General features: G+C 39.9%; 3 protein-coding genes across 3 annotated transcripts in view; 1 reads left to right on the forward strand and 2 right to left on the reverse strand.

Annotated features, from left to right (window-relative positions):
• The window catches only part of LOC146485679 (calcium uptake protein 3, mitochondrial-like), a 34,100-nt gene that overhangs the window by 4,141 nt on the left and 10,473 nt on the right, over nucleotides 1–19,486 (reverse strand). Inside the window, exons 11-12 of the mRNA XM_085103042.1 lie at nucleotides 4,487–4,576; nucleotides 3,408–3,475 (exon numbers count right to left, since the gene is read on the reverse strand). Coding sequence (XP_084959168.1) covers nucleotides 3,408–3,475; nucleotides 4,487–4,576 — 158 coding nt within the window. The remainder of the gene's footprint in view (nucleotides 1–3,407; nucleotides 3,476–4,486; nucleotides 4,577–19,486) is intronic.
• LOC146485680 (RYamide receptor-like) lies at nucleotides 7,302–11,033 on the forward strand. The gene has a single exon (XM_085103047.1). It carries the CDS (start codon nucleotides 9,687–9,689, stop codon nucleotides 10,686–10,688), a length of 1,002 nt encoding a protein of 333 aa, XP_084959173.1. The 5' UTR covers nucleotides 7,302–9,686; the 3' UTR covers nucleotides 10,689–11,033.
• Nucleotides 17,131–19,486, reverse strand: part of LOC146485681 (melatonin receptor type 1A-like) — a 2,626-nt gene continuing 270 nt past the window's right edge. Inside the window, exon 1 of the mRNA XM_085103046.1 lies at nucleotides 17,131–19,486. This exon is cut by the window's right edge and continues 270 nt beyond it. Within this exon, the coding sequence (XP_084959172.1) occupies nucleotides 17,726–18,754 (1,029 nt within the window). The 5' untranslated portion in view covers nucleotides 18,755–19,486 and the 3' untranslated portion in view covers nucleotides 17,131–17,725.

The raw sequence follows: 19,486 nt of genomic DNA on the forward strand, positions 1-19,486 counted from the left end.
TAAAGCGTTTCTCGCGTTCAGATTACGAGAGTCGCGATTTTATCGTCATGGATAACAGGCCACACAAAAACACAAAGAAGATATAGGTTGGGTTTAAATAACGCGATAAAAAATATAGATCGCCTAGCTTTCCTAGGGGAACATAACTGTTCATTTACTGGTCGGGCCAGGCTTCAAGGAAAACCCGCAGTTTTTGAACGTGCGCGCACTATATATGACGTGAGAAAATATGTGCAGTTAGTATGCGAAATGCAATTCAACAAAATCACTTTAATTGGTTCCTCAATTGACTCTTATGCTAAGCCAAGAAATCGAGGAAAATATAAGACAGGTCTTGGGTCTTCGATATCAGATGAAATCCTGAAGGTCAGTTACTTTCTAGCGAGTACTCAGCTAATATTTGAATTAACGACTGTGGTTGCCTCGATACCTCAGCGGTAAGAGCGCCCGGAATGAGCTCGGGGTTTCGTGGGTTCGAATCCCGTTCGGGACATCAGATTATTCAACGTTTATTCTGTATCTCTTGCTAGGCATATCAGAGTTTCAGGTTCACATAGTTCGTTAAATGTTGCTTTCACACGTTTACTTACTATATCTAAGCTTAACTCTCTAGCGATTAGCACGCAACATGTGAGGGTATCCCAACTGTTGTTGAGCCGCGTCATTAAAGACCTTAAGCAGCCACAACGACAACGCCAACGAAAGCGTCACTTGAAAACATACCTCTATTTCCTTTGGCTACTTCGCGGTTATTTCAACTCGTTCAACTTCTACGGAAACGACGAACTACCCAGGAACCAAATTGGTAGGAGAGGCGTTCAAGCAAGTTCAAGTTACTGAACAAAGAGAATGAAAACTTCATCGTCGTGTGTTCACGTTCTCCACAAAACCTTGAATTTGGTCATTTCGCGTTGTTGTTTTGCAGAGGATGGCAAAGAAATGTACCAAAATTTAAAACGCACGCGCAGAGCGATTGCTTTCGCTCATGAAGCCTTTTGTTTTGTGTCGCTGCTGTTACTGTCGCCGTTATCGTTGGTTAAGTTCCTTATTGACAACTTGGTCAAGAAACGTTTTACGACTGCTTACATGCCGACAAAAACACTAAATAGTTACAATAAAAGATTAGCGTCTGGATTAGAGTATTACACTTAAGGTTGTCTTCAAGGTAAGAATTTGACTCATTCGTCACCATCACAAGAGCTCTGTCTGCACTCTGTTGTTACAGACAATCCATCAATCAATATCCCAGAAAAACCAACAAGAACAAAGAAAATAAGACGCAATCGACCTTGGCCTTAACTTCGATATTTGACGCCATATAAAAGACATGAAATGGTTACAATAGAAGATTACGGCTTGGGGAAGAGTATAAAAACTGGATCATTGTATAATGCAATTCCAGGGATTTGATTGGCTTAGAGGCCACGGTTTATGGGCCATTACACCATGCCCAAGAAATAGCGACCATTAAATTGTCTTGGTTGTTCTTGCAAAGCGAAATCAGCAAGATCTAGCAATATTTCTTGATTGTTTATAATAAAGCAATTATTCCACTCACGCTTGTTGGATATGAGATTATTATAGCCAACTCGGCGCTAAGCGTTTCCTTCCTATCATCTCATATCCAACGCACGCTCGTCGAATAATTGTTAAATATAGTGAAACGTGACCGCTTTTAGTCGTTATTTACAGATTAATGATGCAATATCCCAGATACACTTCAGAAGTTCCCGTTTCCCGGATACAAGTCAGATCCTGTTTGCACATTTAGAATTTTCACAGAAGGTAAAAGGAAATTACACACACGCGATCTTAGCTACGATTTTAGAAGTCAGGAAAGACCGCATTAGATACACATTTTCCGAGAACTTCAAATAGAGAATGCTAGTTTACCAAGCGAAAAGAAAATTGAGCCAGAGAAGGCCGATTCATTTCGATGCAATGCCCATAACGGGATTCTAAAGACAAAAAAAAAGGAAAGTGATTTTACAAACAGGACCTTGTCACACGCTTCCTTGACGTCACAGAAAAGACACAAAATAGTTACAATGAGAGACGTCCGCTTAGTGACTTGAGGTCGACCTCTCACCAGGTTTGTCGCCGGTTGCTATCTCCACTCAAAGCGCAATTACGGTAAGCTAATTAACGATAAGAGCTAATTTTAATTTTTATGTCTTCTCTCTTTGACCGAAGTTAATTGAGATAGTCGGGGATTGGGTCTAGGGGAGGTGGTAATGGCCATTATGTCCACCCCCTCCTAGGTTTTACGCAAATCACGTGAATAGTCAGGCCATGTGCTTGCCATTCGGTTTTATTTCTCGGCGTGAGAAGCTGTTTTTGATTCCCACCTCCTTTCCCTGATCCACCCACTTTTCTTGTACGTGTATTTAGTGTTGACGCGTTTTTCTTGGCCCGCACCGTTACCAGGCAAACGTATAATAACAGAATTCATTCATGATTTGTTTGTTTCAATACAAGCGGCTATGGACCTATTGTCCATATCCATATTGCTCCAACTTTGGTGTGTTTATTTTTGTTGCCCAGTAAACAGAGCTCAGGCAAGAGCAGAATTTATGGGTTTGGTTTGGGCAGAGAGAGAATGACATAAAGATTTCTTCAAAAATAATCTTTTTGTTCCTCTCTTTGCCGATTTCGAATAAACCGTATTTTGCCCATAATCTCGTACCCAGATCTTCTCACTCTCTGAAGACAAACATCTGGGTTAGAGATTATTCTCTCCATGGACCGCTTGATAGTCGCTAAAAGAGACGCTTGACGAAATATACTTAGTTCAAATGGCTCAAACTTACAGTGTCACCCATCAAAACAGGAGCGAGGAAACTTCGGAACTTTTTAAGGCCGTTAAATTATCAGCCTCGACCGCTAGCTTTGAACTTGAAGATTTCGTATATATTTGAATGTAAGCTAATCTGTTTCAAGTCGCATTGAAAGCATTTTAGTATGCTTTTACACTGGATTTAATTGTATTTAATATTAAGTTATACTTGCATTTAATTTAGTAGTAATGAACGTATTGTACACGACCCCACAAGCTTTCAGCTTTCATGTACATCGTGTATAAATAAAGGCAACCTACCTACCTACCTACTTACCTACCTACCTAGCGAACCTAATTCGTTCCTACCGAAATTAACCTTATCAAAAACCCGTGAAGAGCGCGTGGTTGTCCGCGTGGTAAAAAAATTTGTTGGCAGAGCCGCGTTAACGAGCGGCTGAGTAGCGAGAACTTGGAACGAGTTGAAATTCTCCCGCGGCTCTGGCGCGAAATCTTTGCCTGCGCACGCGCCAAATCTTTACCTACAACCAGTTATGCTACCGTTTTCAACACCCCATCGTTGTCATCAAGAATTATCGAGAATGTTTGTAGAGACCGTTAACAAGCTTACCCTGAATCCGCGCTGCACGCGGTCCTTCATCAACTCTATAAACTCGCCGTAACTGAGTTTACCATCACCTGTAAGATAAATGAACAATCACACGCCGTTCAAGAGTTGTTTTATCTTACTGGCTCCAGGCGATCAACGTCAAAAACAAATTTAAGCCATAAGAAAATGTTATTCCCGGAGTTTTATTCTTGCGATTGCGTAGATTTTGAAGTCCTTTCCCTACTAAAGGAAACCCTCAAGTGGTCTTATGAGATTCCAATCTTAATTTTGAGCGTGGGGAATTCTAAGATGTGTTAACGAAACGAAACCTATTGGGCGGTGTACTTTCTTGTGGTGTTATTCATTATGATGCTGTGGAAGAGAGGCAATGTGGACGTGTAAGTCCGTGACTGAAATCTTAAAGTGTGACCACTGAATTGGAAGCTGCCGAGCTTCCAATTAAGTTTTGAGTCTAACGATGAAATCCTAAAAAAATTGCCATTTAAATGAAAGCTGGTAATGTTTATTACATTGTCAAGGTGGCTCTACTACGTGGTTGCAATTCTAAAGCGCGACCGCTCAAATGAACTGAAGTTATTGAGCATTACTTCCCTACCGGCTTAACTTAAAGTCTTGGATGAAATCCAACTGAAAGTGCGACCATTAAATGAAACCCACTGGTCAAGCAATACTTTCTTGCGGTTGGGCTAATTTTACGCCTTGGATGAAATCCAAAGGCGTGACCATTAAATAAAAGAGAAGCAATACTTTCTTGTGGTTGGGCTAATTTTACGCCTTGGATGAAACGTGACCATTAAATAAAAGATAAGCATCACTTTCTTGCGGGGCTAATTTTAAGTCTTGATAAAAGCCAAAAGCGTGACCATTTAATGAAAGCTACTGAGCAGAACTTTCTTTCAGCGGTATCAAAAGGAAAGTTCCACTTCATGTAACTTGTAATCATTTACTCAAGAACAACTTTCGAAAAGAATCGAGCCTGGTCGCAAGTTATTCCGTTCAAAAAATAGTAGAACGTAAATTGCTACTTAATTAGTCAGTTTCTTGTGACTAGATAGTTCATAAAGTATTGAATAGCTCACCATCTTTATCGAACAACTGAAACACTGTGTGGACAACATAAGGATGCAGCATCTGCCCTGTAGAAATGTGAACAGCTCGCTGGAATTCCTCTGTGAAACAAAAAAGGGTTACATTAATCTTATAACACGGAGAGTTCTCAGTCCGATAACTTTCCGGGCCTGACAATAGACCCTTCTCCAAAATGGCGGCAACAGATTGGAATGAGTTAAAATTGAACTGAATGAAAAACTGATACCAGCACTGAAAAGAGCACCTTTACTTTAGTAACCTTGCAAAGTTTCAGCATATTAGGCGTTATGTCAGCTTAGGAAATGTAAGAAGAAATTTGACAAATTTACAGACGTTTCTATGACTAGGGGTGTACGTCATACCCCCAGTCATACAAACGACTGTAAATTTTTCATTTTTTAACTTTCATTTTCTCAGCTGATATTACACCTGATGTGCTGAAACTTTGCGGGGTTACTAAAGAAAAAGTGCTCTTTCTAGTGCTGGTAAATGTTTTTAATTTTTCGGCCACCATTTTGGAGAAGGGTCTATTATTTTTGAAATCCCTTTCTTTTTTTTTATTATTGCTTACCACCAAATGTAATGGTGGACCGTGGTGGACTAGCAGCCCATCCAACATGGAGTTGGTAATCAGCTACTTCTTACCACAGAAAGCGAGTTACCCTCCGACCCTATGGCCCACCGCTTGGTTCGTATAAACATCTTTTATTTTCCTATTTGGAAAAAGCCGAAAGGGTTTTGAAATTACATAATGGGAGTCGTAAGAGCAAACGACTGCGGGGTCTGCAGTCTTGCCGACAAATCAATCATAATTTTTTTTCTTGTTCTTAAACTACGAGAAGCCCCTAAGTTTTCTTAGGGATAGTAAAGCGTGGGAACTACGCGAACGCGCGCGAAAATTGTCCCCCGCGAGGACACGCGACGCGCGGAGGGAAGCGTCTCCTCGCGGGAGGAAATTATCGCGCGCGTTCGCGTGGCTCCCTCGGGTTACTATCCCTATGAAAAATAAAGGGACTGCGAGTGGTCTATCTAGTTCCTTGTTCATGACAGACGAAATAATGATTTACTTAGTATGCACGCAAGTTTGTAAGTGACTTTTAAAAGTATCGCTATAATCTCATTACATTCAAGTCTCTAATGGGAAAGGGAAGACAAACTGGATAGTTTCGGCATAGTTCAACAAACTCTAGTCATTTGGGCACAAAGGACATGCAGTTTACAATTTAAATGAAGCGAACGTGCATCCGAGTTAGAGTTACCATTAGAATAATTGCGGTTAACATTCTCAGCAAACGAAGCCAGCAAATGCGGAAAAATAAACGATTTGAAACGGAAACAGAAAATATGAATTGAAAATCGCTCGGCCTTAACGTTATTCAGTAAGACGTTTCCCGAGCAAAGGTGCTTTATTTCCTTCCTGTTGAATTTCGACGCTTTAATGGAGTGTTCCGCCGGCTTGTGACACACAGATGCCGACAATAACACCCTTGTTAACATCCTCAGGAAGGAAGCCGGAAAAGGAAAAGGAATTTTTTGAAAAGATTCAAAACGGAAACAGCATTATGAATGGCAAACCACTGGGCCTTAACGGTAACCAGGAAAACGTTTCTGAGCAAAGACGCTTTCCTTTGCTGTTAATTTTCGACGCCTTAATGAGCTTTGAAGTGTTTGCTCCTTGTGATACCTTGTAATTATTCTTATTGACTTTTAGCACCTTTAATTATTTCAACGCCTTTTATGCGCTAGTCATTTGCAATGACAATCACGACTAATGAATTCGCACCATCTGAGGGATATAAAATATTCCAGGCTAAGAATTTAAGTTAGAAGGTCAAAAACATGAATGACATTTAGTGAAAATTGCCAGATGCTCAGAAGATACCCAAAGGTCTTCGTATAGGAGACAAAACAAGAGTCGGAGAGATTTCACCGCGCAAGGCTCTGAGTCTTTGAGAGCGCTGGAGACTCAATAAGAGCGCTTGGGAGGCGATAAGAGTGCTATAGGGGGGGGGGGGGGGGGTGATAACAACACTCATAAGTTGATAAGAACACTTGCAAGTCGATATTAAAGAGTACATGTACTCAGCAGTTGATAGCAGCACTTGGAAGTGACTAAGAGCGTTTGAGAGTCGATAAGAGTGTTTGTAGGTTTATAGGAGCGCTTGCAAGTTGATAAGAGCGTGTGAGAGCAGTTATAGCAGCATTTGGGAGTCGATAAGTGTGTTTTAAAGCCGATAAGAGCGCTTGCGAGTCGAGGGAGTTTGTAACAGTGTTGGCTAGTCGGTAACAGCATTTGGGAGTCGATAAGGGTGCTTACAGGTCTATAAGGGCGCTTACAAGTCGGCAAGAGAGTTGGGGAGTTTATGGCATAATTTGGGTCGAGGAAGGAGCTTGGGAGTTGATAAGGGAACTTAGAAGTCGATAAGAGAGCTGGAAAGTCGATAAGAGTGCTTACAAGTTTGGGAGTCGATAAGAGCTTGGGAGCCGAAAACACAGCTTGGAAAAAAATGATAACGGTACTGACTGCCTATATGTATGCTTAGGGGTCGATAAGGCGCATGAGAATCATCGATGCACGAGAGCCCTTGAGACATCATGAGTTCGCGGTGAAAACGAGAATGAATGTTTGAACCCTCGTGTATTGTAATGCCGAAAATTTCCGAAGATTCAAACTCTTTGGGAGCGCAAAACAGTCCCAGGAACAGTCGAAAGAGCTCGCGCCGAGAGCTTTAACTTTAGCATACAAACATACACAAAACATTTTCTTTTAAACGCAAATATTCAGTTATTATTTATTTACCGTTACAACTTAACTCTCACACTTGAAGAATATCACCACGATTAGTTAACATTCTGACTTTTTTTATTACCAATAAGTAACGATTTCAAAACTGGAAAAATGGCCATAATCTATTTAAAATTTTTGGCAAAGATGAGAAAAACAAACAAACAAACAAACAAACAAAACAATTTTACAAGAACGTTCCCACAGTTCGCCAAAAACGTCATTTTGAATGTCGCAATTAACTTAGGCACCTTAGGATTTCGTGAAGGTGTTGTGAAATCTTGTGTTGCTTTATTTTTTAGTTGGATCGTACATCCGAAGACTAAATTGATCATTGACATTTGATCCTACATTTTGATTGACATGTATTTCGTGATTCCATTAGCAGGTGCTTTCGTAATCTTCTGTATCGTTTATGCTCGTATCAAGTTTAGCCGCTGTATTACGCATTTCGAGTAGAATGCACATGGCACGAGACCGGTGAATTTCGATTAAATCGTTTTGAATGTTACTGCGTTTGATTTTCTTCTGTTTCTATGCACACTAATTGACCATGAAAACAAACAAAGAAACAAAAAACAAACTAAAAAAAGCCTGCTCAATAATTGTCTTTTCAATGTCGGCGACAATTTACTTTTTACATATACTTATTCTACAAACAATTAACATAAAAGTCAAAACGACCAAAGGGCACATTACCTAGCTGATGAAAAAATCAGTACCGCTCGATAACGTTCTTTTAAATGCCGACAACAATCTATCTTTTTAAGCACAGAGCTGAGTTAGGAAGTAAACAATTCCAAAGAAAATTTAAAATGGACTCGTAGATAACTTTCTTTGACTAGCTATCGGCAACAATTTAGCGTTTCATCTTAAAAGTCGAATCGACCAAAGCGCACATTAACTGACAAAGGAAGCGAGAAGGTTGAAGGATAAATAAAATCTTCTTTCTTTCTTTTTCTTTCACATAATAAAAGACGACTCGTTACGTTGTACACGGAAACTGAATATTGAAAAATATCTGAATTTGAATGGCAGCTCCGACTCGCCTACTGTGATTTTACAATCGGAATGAATAAAATCCAATTCTGCGCTTCAAACAATACAGAAATAAACATCGTCTTGTCAATTAACGGGTGATTAATGAAACTAAAGGGGTAAGAAAAGATTCGATTTTACTGAAATCTTAACCAGGGAAAAAGTATTAGTAGTTAGCGGTATAACCACCAAAAAGTGAAATGCGCTCAGAAAGAGGAAAAGAATAAGATGGTTAAAATTCTGAAAATCGAGCCTTTGAATCGCAGTTTTGCGCTGCGCACGTACGAGTCTGTGGGTTGCGAACAGTGTGGTATGCTGGCATGTATAACTCTCGTTTTGGTTTATATTCGCTTATACAAAATCCTTTGTCACCTCGGTGCGTCTTCTCTCTGCAAAATGCTACATGTGACAATCATTAAGAGCTTTTTTGATCGGAATTGCCTGGAGAAGTGATAAACGATCTCTCTGGCGGCAATTTTTTTTTTCCATCAGAACCGGAGATCACCGTCAAAAGACATCTAACCCACTCCGGCAAATATGTTTGTCACACTAACGAGTCCGTATTGAATGTCTATCCATAGCTTGATTACTTGGCATTACAGTTAGCGCCAATTTCCTTCCAGGTGGGATTTAATTTAAACTACCCACTGTCGGTTTTTTTCTTTCTGAAATGTGAGGTTCGATGAGATTTCTACGGATCCTTTTAGTATTGCATGCCAATCTCGTACGTTTTGGCTATTCATTTTGCGGTAAACAAAACTGAATGGTTTTATTTAAATGATCAAGTATAATATCTAACACTGGCACTTAAGCGGCGTATCTATGAGTACCATAAACACCACGAAAATATTCCTTTTTGGACCAACGAAGAACGTCCAACATGCTAATCGAGATTAAATACAAGCGCAATTTTAGGTAACCTCAGATAATCGATGTCTTTCTTACGGCAGATGGGAACAGTTACTCATTGACTAATGCCACAAAATCCAATCTTTGATTTAAAATCAACACAAAGCGATGATTTATCGTTCGTTGTCAACAAGTCATTTGTCATTTATAATATGCAAGCACCTGTCATCTGCAAAATTAAACATTCGAAATACTACTCTCTGAATAAGAAAAACGGATTGGTTGCCTTGGTTTTAATAATCGGTTCATTTCGTTGCGAGTGAAGGTCCAGCAAGATCTCCCACCGTTTTTCAAACTCTGAGTAACACAAATTCATCCCAGTGATTAACTACAGACCAAGCACAGGACGGAATCAGTTGAAAAAGCCAATGCTTTATTAGTAGCGTGAGAAACGGCAGAGAAAAGTTTACTTTGATACTTTGGTTGACGAACTCGTTTTTAATTCTGTTCCGCAAAAAATGGCCACGGAGGGCCAAGGGGTGCTTGCTCGCGAGCTTCGAGAGCGCAAGGATGGTTTGGTTGTGCTGGAAAGTGGTTTGATGATATTCATCAACTTCATGGCGTTCACTGGTAACTCCATGGTGTGCTGGGCCGTGTACCGTAACCACAGGCTTCGAACAATACCAAACATGTATGTGGTGACCTTCGCCATATCGGACGCCCTTATGGCCGTTCTGTGTATGCCCATGACAGTGGTTCTTCTCATAACTGGGGAATGGCCGTTTAGTGGCGCTGTGTGCCACTTCCACGGATTCTTCTGCTTCTTCTGCGCGCTGTACTCGTTGCTCCTCATGACGGCAACGGCTGTCAACCGGTACTTCCGAGTGGTGAAGCCAACCCTCTATCGCCGTCACTTCAAAGTGAAGTCGACCTTTTTTTCTATCATTGCAATTGCGCTCGCGGCTGGTCTAGGTGCAGGGCTTTCGTCCATGGCTCAATGGGCCACGTTCATCGTTCACTACGGCAAAGTCATCTGCTTTATGGACTTCAAAACGCCACAAATTGACATGGGCTACATGGCTTTCTTGGATGTGTTTTACATCGCTATTCCTATCGGAATTATTTCGTTCGCGTACTACACGATTTTTAAAGTGATCAAAGGACACAATCAAGAGATGAATACCACTAGACAAGGAACGAATCTCAGCTTAAACGTAGAAGAAATCAGAGTTACCAAAGCTCTGTTCGCGACGGTCCTGGGATTCATCCTTTGTTGGGGACCTATAGCTACCATCGACATGGTCGATTCGTACACACAGCACAAGCTCGCTATCCCAAGAGAGGTCTTTCTGCTGTACATATACCTCGGCTTCGGCAGTTGCTCAATAAACCCTGTCATTTATGGCGTCATGAATAGAGCCTTTAGAGCAGAGTTTTTGCAGGTATTAGCTTTCTGGAAAAAAAGGAACGACGTGGATCCTATTCAAAATACAGTTTCGCTTCGATCGGGAATAAACTGAAATGACACGCTCGAAACAAGATACAATTTTTTGTATCTATTCGAATGGATTATAGCAAACGCTTGATATTTATCTTTACCAGAGTGACGATTAGCTAAGATCAACAAAACTTTTAATTTCATAAGGGGAAAAATCAAGTTAAATCAAAAATAAAAACTGGTGAAACTAGAAACCATTGTTCCTTCTTTTTTATTGCAGACTCGAGTTTTGAAACTTTATAGCACACGCGTAAATTGTTCAGCGTATTTTTTAAGTTAATAAGAAAAACCAAAATTTAATATCAATGACACGATTTGACAATTACAAAAGGTGTGTTGACATTACAACCAAAGTAAAATGAAAGTTTGAAAACACAGCGAGTGTATTACTATACGATATAATCCACAGCACAACCGCGCATTTACATAACAACAACGCTCCATTCTACACACAATAAAGGATTCTCTTTTTTATTTTGAGTAAACTTATTGGAAATTGAAATATTCACAGTGTCAAATCCCCAGTGTAAACGACGCAAATCAATTGGAACAAGTGACCATACTTCAGCTTTTCTAGATTTGAATCAGTTTCGACTCGGAGAGAGGAACCATCAATACTATTGGAAAGAGCACTTTTAAATTTGTAAAATTAGCAAGTGTTTATTCGAAAAATTGGCTTGTGAGGTTTCAATAGCGTTTTTTTTTTTTTTTAATAAAACACCCCTAAGATATTTCGAGTTCTCTTACGAAACGTCATGACCAATTTACACAATGCGCTGTCAGTTGTCATATCGAATGTGTTGATCCCAAGCCCCAGAAAAACTTGAGGAAATACTAAAATCGCCGTAATCCAACTCAACAATCAAGTAATACACTTCCCTTTGGGTGGTCAGTGGCCTACTGACGAGTCGAACAGCGTGTATTTCAAGTTTAACGATACATCGGTCATCTAAAATTAATATCTTGAGATATCGATCCTTTCACACAAATTGCTGAAATGGCGACGAATTTGTAGTAACCATGAGTTTATGCGGCTTCCTAAGGTTAGCACAAGGTGAAACACCTTCAAAATGAAATGATTTAAAAATGGAATTAAAAATGTTCGAAAGAGCTATTGGATTGTCAAAGTCCTTTGTTAAGGCAAAATAGCTTTCCTTGCCGGTATTTGTTCTGCCCCTCTGACACTCTAGTGCAAATAATATGCGCAAATATACTGTTATTTGCGGTAATCGCGGAGAGTCGAGGAGATAAGGTCTATTATCTTAACGAATTTCAAACTTTTTTCAGACTTTTAAACCATTACACAGCTGAAGAGCATACGTTAATTCAGTCACAACAAGACACACAGTCCGGAGCGGCGAGATTGATTGGAATAATTGTTTTATTATTAAGAATGATGTATTATTCAGTGAGTGACACAGGCATACTCGGAAAAAGGAAATCCGAGTGCTCCTATCAGGAGGCGAACCTTAGACCTTCCGATTACTAGTTCGGATGCTCTACCGCTCAGCTACAGGAGACTCGTGGGAGCCAAGGCCATTAAACTAGGTTCATGGGACAAACAACCTTATTATCTACGCAACTTCTTATCGAGCAATTTCAACCCGGGAAGAGCTTCTTGCGAAGCGGCGAGTTTCATTCCAAAAAGGCTGGTCACTTTTCCCTCACTGTTTCCACGAATTCTCGGAGAAAAAGTACATCGCAGGAAGAAAACAAACTGTCTTCGGCACATGAAACGAAAATGCGTCCCTGGATTAAAAAATTCAAGTACTAGAAAGCAATTCATTTTTCATATCTTATTTAATGCAACGGGAACCCAAAATTCAGCAAAATATTCAATATACGATTTAATGTTTTACCACTGAGCTTTCAGGCTGTTTGCTATTATAACCAACACAGTTTGATTTGCTTGATTCTTTAGTTAAATATTTGCGTCGCGGCCAATTTAAGGGAACATATTCATATCCCCAGAATTTCAGCTGCGATTGGTTGTACGAACGTACCAGCTAGGCAGTATTATTTGGAGTTCTTAACGACGGTTTTATCCCCCGAAAGCAAAGCGGAATGAATTGTCGTATGTTTCGAAAGTTTGATGCGAGATTTCACTAAAGCAAACCCTCGTTTTTCCAAACAATTGAACCCAAATTTCTCACGTAAATATAGGGCCTTTTGAATTGGTATTTCATCGAAACGAAGCTGCCCCTGACAGGGCTCAAAATAATTTTTCGACAGTTGCCGGTCATGTTGACCGGCCAAACAAATTTCAGCTCGGTCATGTCTCGTTTCTGACCGGTCAGAATATTGAAAATATATATTTTAAAGTAATAATTAAGGCAAAAATATCGCCTAGTATGCTCAGAAACTCGTTGCTAAAGGGTATAAAAGTTTTGATCACTAAAAGTATCACTTATGTTCGCTATTTCATTTCCACAGCCAGAATTATTGTGAATGAATTTCTTTTTCTAGTTATTTATTTGAAAGCCGTGTACGTGACCGGTCAAAATGACCGCCCAACCGAAATTTTGTCCGGACAAATTGTCATCTTGACCGGACATTGTCCGATGACCGGCCGTTATTTTGATCCCTGCCCTGAAGCAAGACGTCGTATGAGGTCGCGTGTGAGATCAAAATAAAATCAAACATTTGTCCTGGGAAGAACTCATCTTGGCAAGAGGCAGACAACTGTCTATTTATAAGCGATAAGTGGCTGAGTTTCTAAGGAAACTGTGGTGATGCGTCGGTGGAGAATTAGAAACAAATGTTAAGTTGAATCAACAGAGTTGATAAGACAATTTGGCAACCGAAAAGGGAATCGAAAGCTTTCGCCTCGAGCGTTAGTCCTCCGTCAGAGGCGGGGAATCCACGAGTTCGCTTTGACCGAGGGCTACCGCTCGAAACGTCACCTCTCGAATCCCTTTACGGTGGCCAAAAAACTTATCAACTCTGTTGATAAAACAAAACATTCGTATTTATAAGCGAGACAGAGGAGTTCAGCTCGGGTCTACAGCGAAGCACTCCAGCCAGTGATCTGAGCGAGACTAATTTGAACCGACGCCCTAACCTCTCGACCACGCTGTCTCGATAATTAGAAAGGACCTACTTGGTTTTGATTTTCACGGTTTGTTTGCTTATTTCAAGTACGATCAGCAAAAATTAGATCTCGCAAAGATTTATTGCTCGCAGAAATATTTTCCGCAAAACTTTATATTCATTTGTATATAGAAATTATCATGTGAATGCCAGCAAACTTCAAAGCAACCGCTGTGGGCCGATGTTGGCACAGTTTTCTAGCTGTTGTGAGATCTAAATTCTACATTTGCAACTTAAGTTGGAATCGCAAACTAAACCCATCCCAAAAATATCCATCTTTTAACATCGAAGGACATTTACACCATGCCATAGAACTGTTGAAGAAACTTTATGCTGTATCGTAACCGCGAAAAAGCGAGAAAATGAAAATATAAATGCACGATGTATCTGAACAGCTGTTTAAAATTGAAGCGCCTCTGCTTTGTTAAAACGTTTGACCAGCTTAAAATTTCTGCTATACAGCTTTGCATATACGTTACAGTGTTTACTAACTAATCCTGATACTCTAAATCTCATTCTCAGAACAGCGTGGATAAGGTCAGCTTCGGAGTTACTGATATTTTTGTTTTTTGTTTTGATGGTACGTATTGTATATCAGGAATACAATTCCGTCCCATTATTGTGAGTCATGGTCAATTTTCGATTTAAATGCTAATTTTTTGTGTAGTTACAGGTGTATAAAATTGTTGAGTCTGATTGTTAGCACTGTGGTGACCGTTCGTTTTGCAAATTAAGGCTGTACACGGGTAGTTTAGTTAATGCCCCAGGTGAAAAGATCGCAAGCTGATAATTTCTTTTCTTTAATACTTGATTTATCACCTACACATCAGTAATTTCTCGTCCGACCAAAAAACAAAAGAAAGGAAGAAAGAATGAAAGAAAGAAAAAAAAAAGAAAAAAAGAAAGAAAGAAAGAAGAAAGAAAGAAAGAAAGAAAGAAAGAAAGAAAGAAGAAAGAAAGAAAGAAAGAAAGAAAGAAAGAAAGAAAGAAAGAAAGAAAGAAAGAAAGAAAGAAAGAAAGAAAGAAAGAAAGAAAGAAAGAAAGAAAGAAAGAAAGAAAGAAAGAAAGAAAGAAAGAAAGAAAGAAAGAAAGAAAGAAAGAAAGAAAGAAAGAAAGAAAGAAAGAAAGAAAGAAAGAAAGAAAGAAAGAAAGAAAGAAAGAAAGAAAGAAAGAAAGAAAGAAAGAAAGAAAGAAAGAAAGAAAGAAAGAAAGAAAGAAAGAAAGAAAGAAAGAAAGAAAGAAAGAAAGAAAGAAAGAAAGCTTTCGTCTTTGTACAACCACCGATACCTCGTAAAAGGTAGAAGGAGCTTGGCATTAAGCCCCTCCTTATAACCTAAGACCAAACATGTAACTAATTACAGAAAATTGTCAATAAACAAAGATGGAAGGAAGGAAGTTTTTTCAAGACTAGCTGAGACGTGCCTTGCTGGGGAGCCAGGTAAATATTGCGTCATTGGCACAACAAGAAACCAAATTATTACTAGGGCCGTAAGGCGGACCGAGTTAAGGTTTCGGTAGCATTATCAAATTCTTTTTTTCTTTTTGGGGTCGCGATGGGCCGAGAGATAAGACTTCAGGCCACGAGTTATTGTTCTCGGTCTTGTTTTTTGTGCTCGGCTGGTACGAGTTACGTTTTCTGTCGTGTTATCAAATTCTTTAAATTCTCGGTCGCGTTCTTTGTTTTCGGGCCGTGAGGAGTGTTTACAATATTCGAGCCAGACGTGCAAGCCATGAACAAAACATGCGAGGCATGAACAACCCCAACATAAACTGCTAACCGTTAAGCTAAGCGGGGAGCTATTTAAGCTAATCTAAGTGCTATTTAGGCTATCTGGAGTGCTCTTTAGGCTAACCGGAGTGCTTTTTAGGCTAAGCTGAGTGCCTCAAGGTTAGTTTTGTTTAACCGAAAATTTGGCAACTAAATCAGTCTATGACCTCGCGGGCCAAGATAGATAAAGATGTCTCACGTTTGCCATAGAAAAACAATCAATGTAGAAACGGTTTCTGTCTTCAAATGAAAGGTGAATAACAAATGCTTTCCCCTGAATTTCATTTAAAAATATAAACAGCGAAACATTGAAAAACGTACAAGGATATAAACGTACGCGTGATGCGTAACGTTACTCTAGATCCGGGGGGGAGGGGGGGGGGGTACTCAACGGATGCTTGGGTAGGGAGGTGCGGCCCGGGCGTTCAAACCCTGACCCTGTTTAAGACACAATAGCCCTTTTCACGGTTAATGTTTCTCATTTGCATTACAATGTTATCCAACGTGGATGCGAGGCAATTTCGGGCTAAAACTACAAAATAGCCCGAAATTGCCTCACATACATGCTAGATTTCATTGTAATTCAAATGAGCAGAGTTAACCGTGAAAAGGGCTATTCTCCGATTTCCCTATCCCGTTTAAGACAGAATTCAAAATTTTCAGGCCCTTTCTAAGACATTTAACCCAAAATCACACCCTGTTTAAGACTAGAATGAAATATGAATACACTAGTTTCTTACTGTATTTTAATGCATTGGCAATCACAATCTGTTTAAGCCATTAGGTCATGTAGGGATACCCTGTTTAAGACAGAAAGTGATGAAATAGATACCCCGTTCAAGACAAAACACCCTGAAAACCATACCCTATCGGGCCGCACGTCCCCGTTAAGGTCACATAAAGGAGTACCTCCCCCGGGTCTAGATCATACCAAAAATTACGATCCGTTCTTGACCCGGCGTCACATACATATTAGGACCGTACAAATGGTTTCTGTCTCTAAACGAAAGGTGAAAACGTAAGGATTAAAGCCTAGGAATTATAAAAAGCATTCGTATGACAAATGTCGTTTTCCCCTGTATTTCATTCTGACTGCGAGAAATGCAGTTCTATCTGGTGGTTACTTAGTGCCTCACTATATCTCTGTATCTATCTATTTGGCAGCCTGCGAACAAGCTCTCTTGGGAAGGGGGGCGGGAGGGGGAAAGAGGATCCACCCCCAAGAGAGCTTGCTCGCAGGCTATCTATTTGGGGGGATTAACGATGCTGGAGGTTATCACTGTTAAAAGATTGTAGGCTTTACGCACCACACAGTCAAATATGGCCCGAGTATAAGCTGGAAACAGCTTCTTGTTCTAAAGAAACTGCTTTTACCACATACTGCGGGCTCTTTCAAACCAGCCACATTGTGTGTCGCCGTGAATTTTCATTTTATTTTGATTTTCAAATGTAGATGTTAATTTTCTAGTGGGAAAAAATATAAGGAGATTATAGAGAAATCTTAAACATGTTTCAAGATTATGATTTATTTGATAAAATTACTAATTGTGGCAAAAATGCGCAAAACTAAAATCCTTTAACGTCATATCTGGACAACAGAACACGCAAATATGTCTCGTTAACTGTAGGATACTGTATTTCATTGTGATGTCCAGGTTTGACAAATAAATGCTTTATTCCAGGGTTTTGCATACAATACTCGCGGGCAATTTAATCACTGCGCATGCTCGACATTTTACACAACTCCTGAAATATCCGCGCGCATTTTATGTAAACAATCGAATAACGTGTACGCAACTTACAGTGGTTACAATATAGAAATTTTACTGTAGAGCAGGACTGCACAGCCCTGGAAAATTACCGAGGAAAAGAAGTACTAATTGTACTGTTTTCATTAATTATTAACGCTCGTTTCATTTATGAATATATAGCAGCATCACTGCTGAAAACGCGAGCTGCGAAAATTCTTAGAAATTCTCGCGATTTTTAAAATTTTTAATTCGAAGTTTCTGTAAAGTATAAGACAAAATGCAAAATTTAGTAACGCGAAAAAGTGCCAATTGAACTTAAAAGTTTATTTTCAAAATAAAGTTTTAACAAAGTAACAAGGGGTGCTAAAATAACGCGTTTCAGAGAATTTCTCTAATATGAAGGTAAATATTTTGATGCTGTTTTTCAGCCATAAGTGAATAATTGTGATATTAAACTTGCTCACAGGCAAGTCGATGTGATTTTGTTGCCGACCGACATATTTGAGGAGTAGAAGAGTTGGCAGCAACCACAGCACTTTTGCTTCTACAGAAAGCAAAAACTCGCACAAATTCTGTCCTAAAGGCTCTGTTCATGACGCCGTATATAATGGGGTTAATGGAGCAACTACTATAGCCGAGATACATGTACATCAAGAAGAACTGTCTTGGAATGACGACTGTTGTGAAAGAATCAACAATGTCCACAAAGGCAATGGGCACCCAACAAACGTTAAGGCCCAGAACAGCAACAAACAGAGCTTTTGTGATCTTAACTTCCTCTACGTTTATGCTTAGAATCGCTCCTTGTCTTGTTGCTTTCATCACCTGGTTATGCCCCTTGATGGTTTGAAAAATCTTGTAATATGAGAAAGAAATGATTCCGATAGGAATAGCGACCCAAAAGACATCTAAGAACGCCATGTAGCCCATTTGCAATTGCCGGGTTTCAAAGCGCAGAAAACAGATGGCTCTCCCGTAATGAAGTTCAAATGTCGCCCATTGAGCCAGCGGCGGGAGCACCGCACCAAACACTGCCAGGAGTGTTAAAACAACGATTGAAAGACAAGCGGACTTGGCCTTGAACCACCGGCGATAGATATCTGGTTTAACGACGCGAAAATATCGGTTAACAGCCGTTGCAGTCACGAGAAACAACGAAAGCAAGCAACAAAAGAAAATGAAAAATCCGTGGAAATTACATACGCCTGAACCGAAGGGCCATTCACCTGTTGTGAGAAGAACTATCGAGAAGGGACCGCAAAGGACGACCAACAGAGCGTCCGATATCGCCAGGGACACCACGTACATGTTAGTTATGGTGCGAAGCCTGCGGTTGCGATAAACAGCTAAGCAAACCATCGAGTTACCAGCGAAGGCCATAAAAATGACAAATGTCAACACACAACTTTCCAGCACAACTAAATCGTCCGCGCGTTCCCGAAGCTCACGAGCGAGTTCTTCTTGGCCTTCGGCGACCATTTTCACCAGGAAAAAAGGTTCAAAACTTTTAAAACAGTACTAATCTTGTTCTACACTTGAATTGGAGATGAAATCTACAAGCACTCGTCGCCGCCAAGAATTAAACTTTGCTACGGCAAAATAAAGAACTCAGGTTTCTCTAGCCACGCTATGACTTCTGTTGTGGGAGCTGTGTACGTGCATTCTATTTTAATTGAATCTGTTTTTGATTCAGATGTTAATTCTGAAGAGTACAAAAACTCTCTTAAGGGTTTCTGATGGCGTGCAACAAGCTTTTCACCTGTGTTGAGCAAGTCAGAGCAAGTCGTTAACGTGGTTTTAGGTTCTACAGCACGGACAAAATCCTATCGTGAACATGAACTCAAAACATATGCTATCGAGTAATGCTATTCTTTTGTGCTGTATCTACTTCAGTGTACATTAACACGGAATTTGGAAATTGCTTATTTCAGTTAAGGCTTTTGGTGTGCTTAAGGGCTAAAGAAATTAACCCGCCTCTCCGAGTGGTTTAGTGCAGCACTATAAACGTCATTTCGTGAACACCCTACTACATGAGGAGAAAAACCACTTTTGATCTTATACAACTTCAAGACTCTAAATTTCAAATAACTTCATAGACCCCATGCATAAATGGCTGACATTTTAATATTCTTTTCTCTGCATTCAAATTAGCCTCACTAGCCTCGTTCAAAGTGAAATATTCTTTTGATTGTTGAACTCAAGAATGAGGTA

The sequence above is a fragment of the Pavona decussata genome, unplaced genomic scaffold, assembly GCF_977016875.1.
Source record: "Pavona decussata unplaced genomic scaffold, jaPavDecu1.1 SCAFFOLD_25, whole genome shotgun sequence".
Classification (NCBI taxonomy): domain Eukaryota; kingdom Metazoa; phylum Cnidaria; class Anthozoa; order Scleractinia; family Agariciidae; genus Pavona; species Pavona decussata.

Excerpts from the sequence above, each read along its gene's own strand:
- LOC146485680 (XM_085103047.1), top strand. The coding sequence starts at position 9,687 with ATGGCCACGGAGGGCCAAGGGGTGCTTGCTCGCGAGCTTCGAGAGCGC.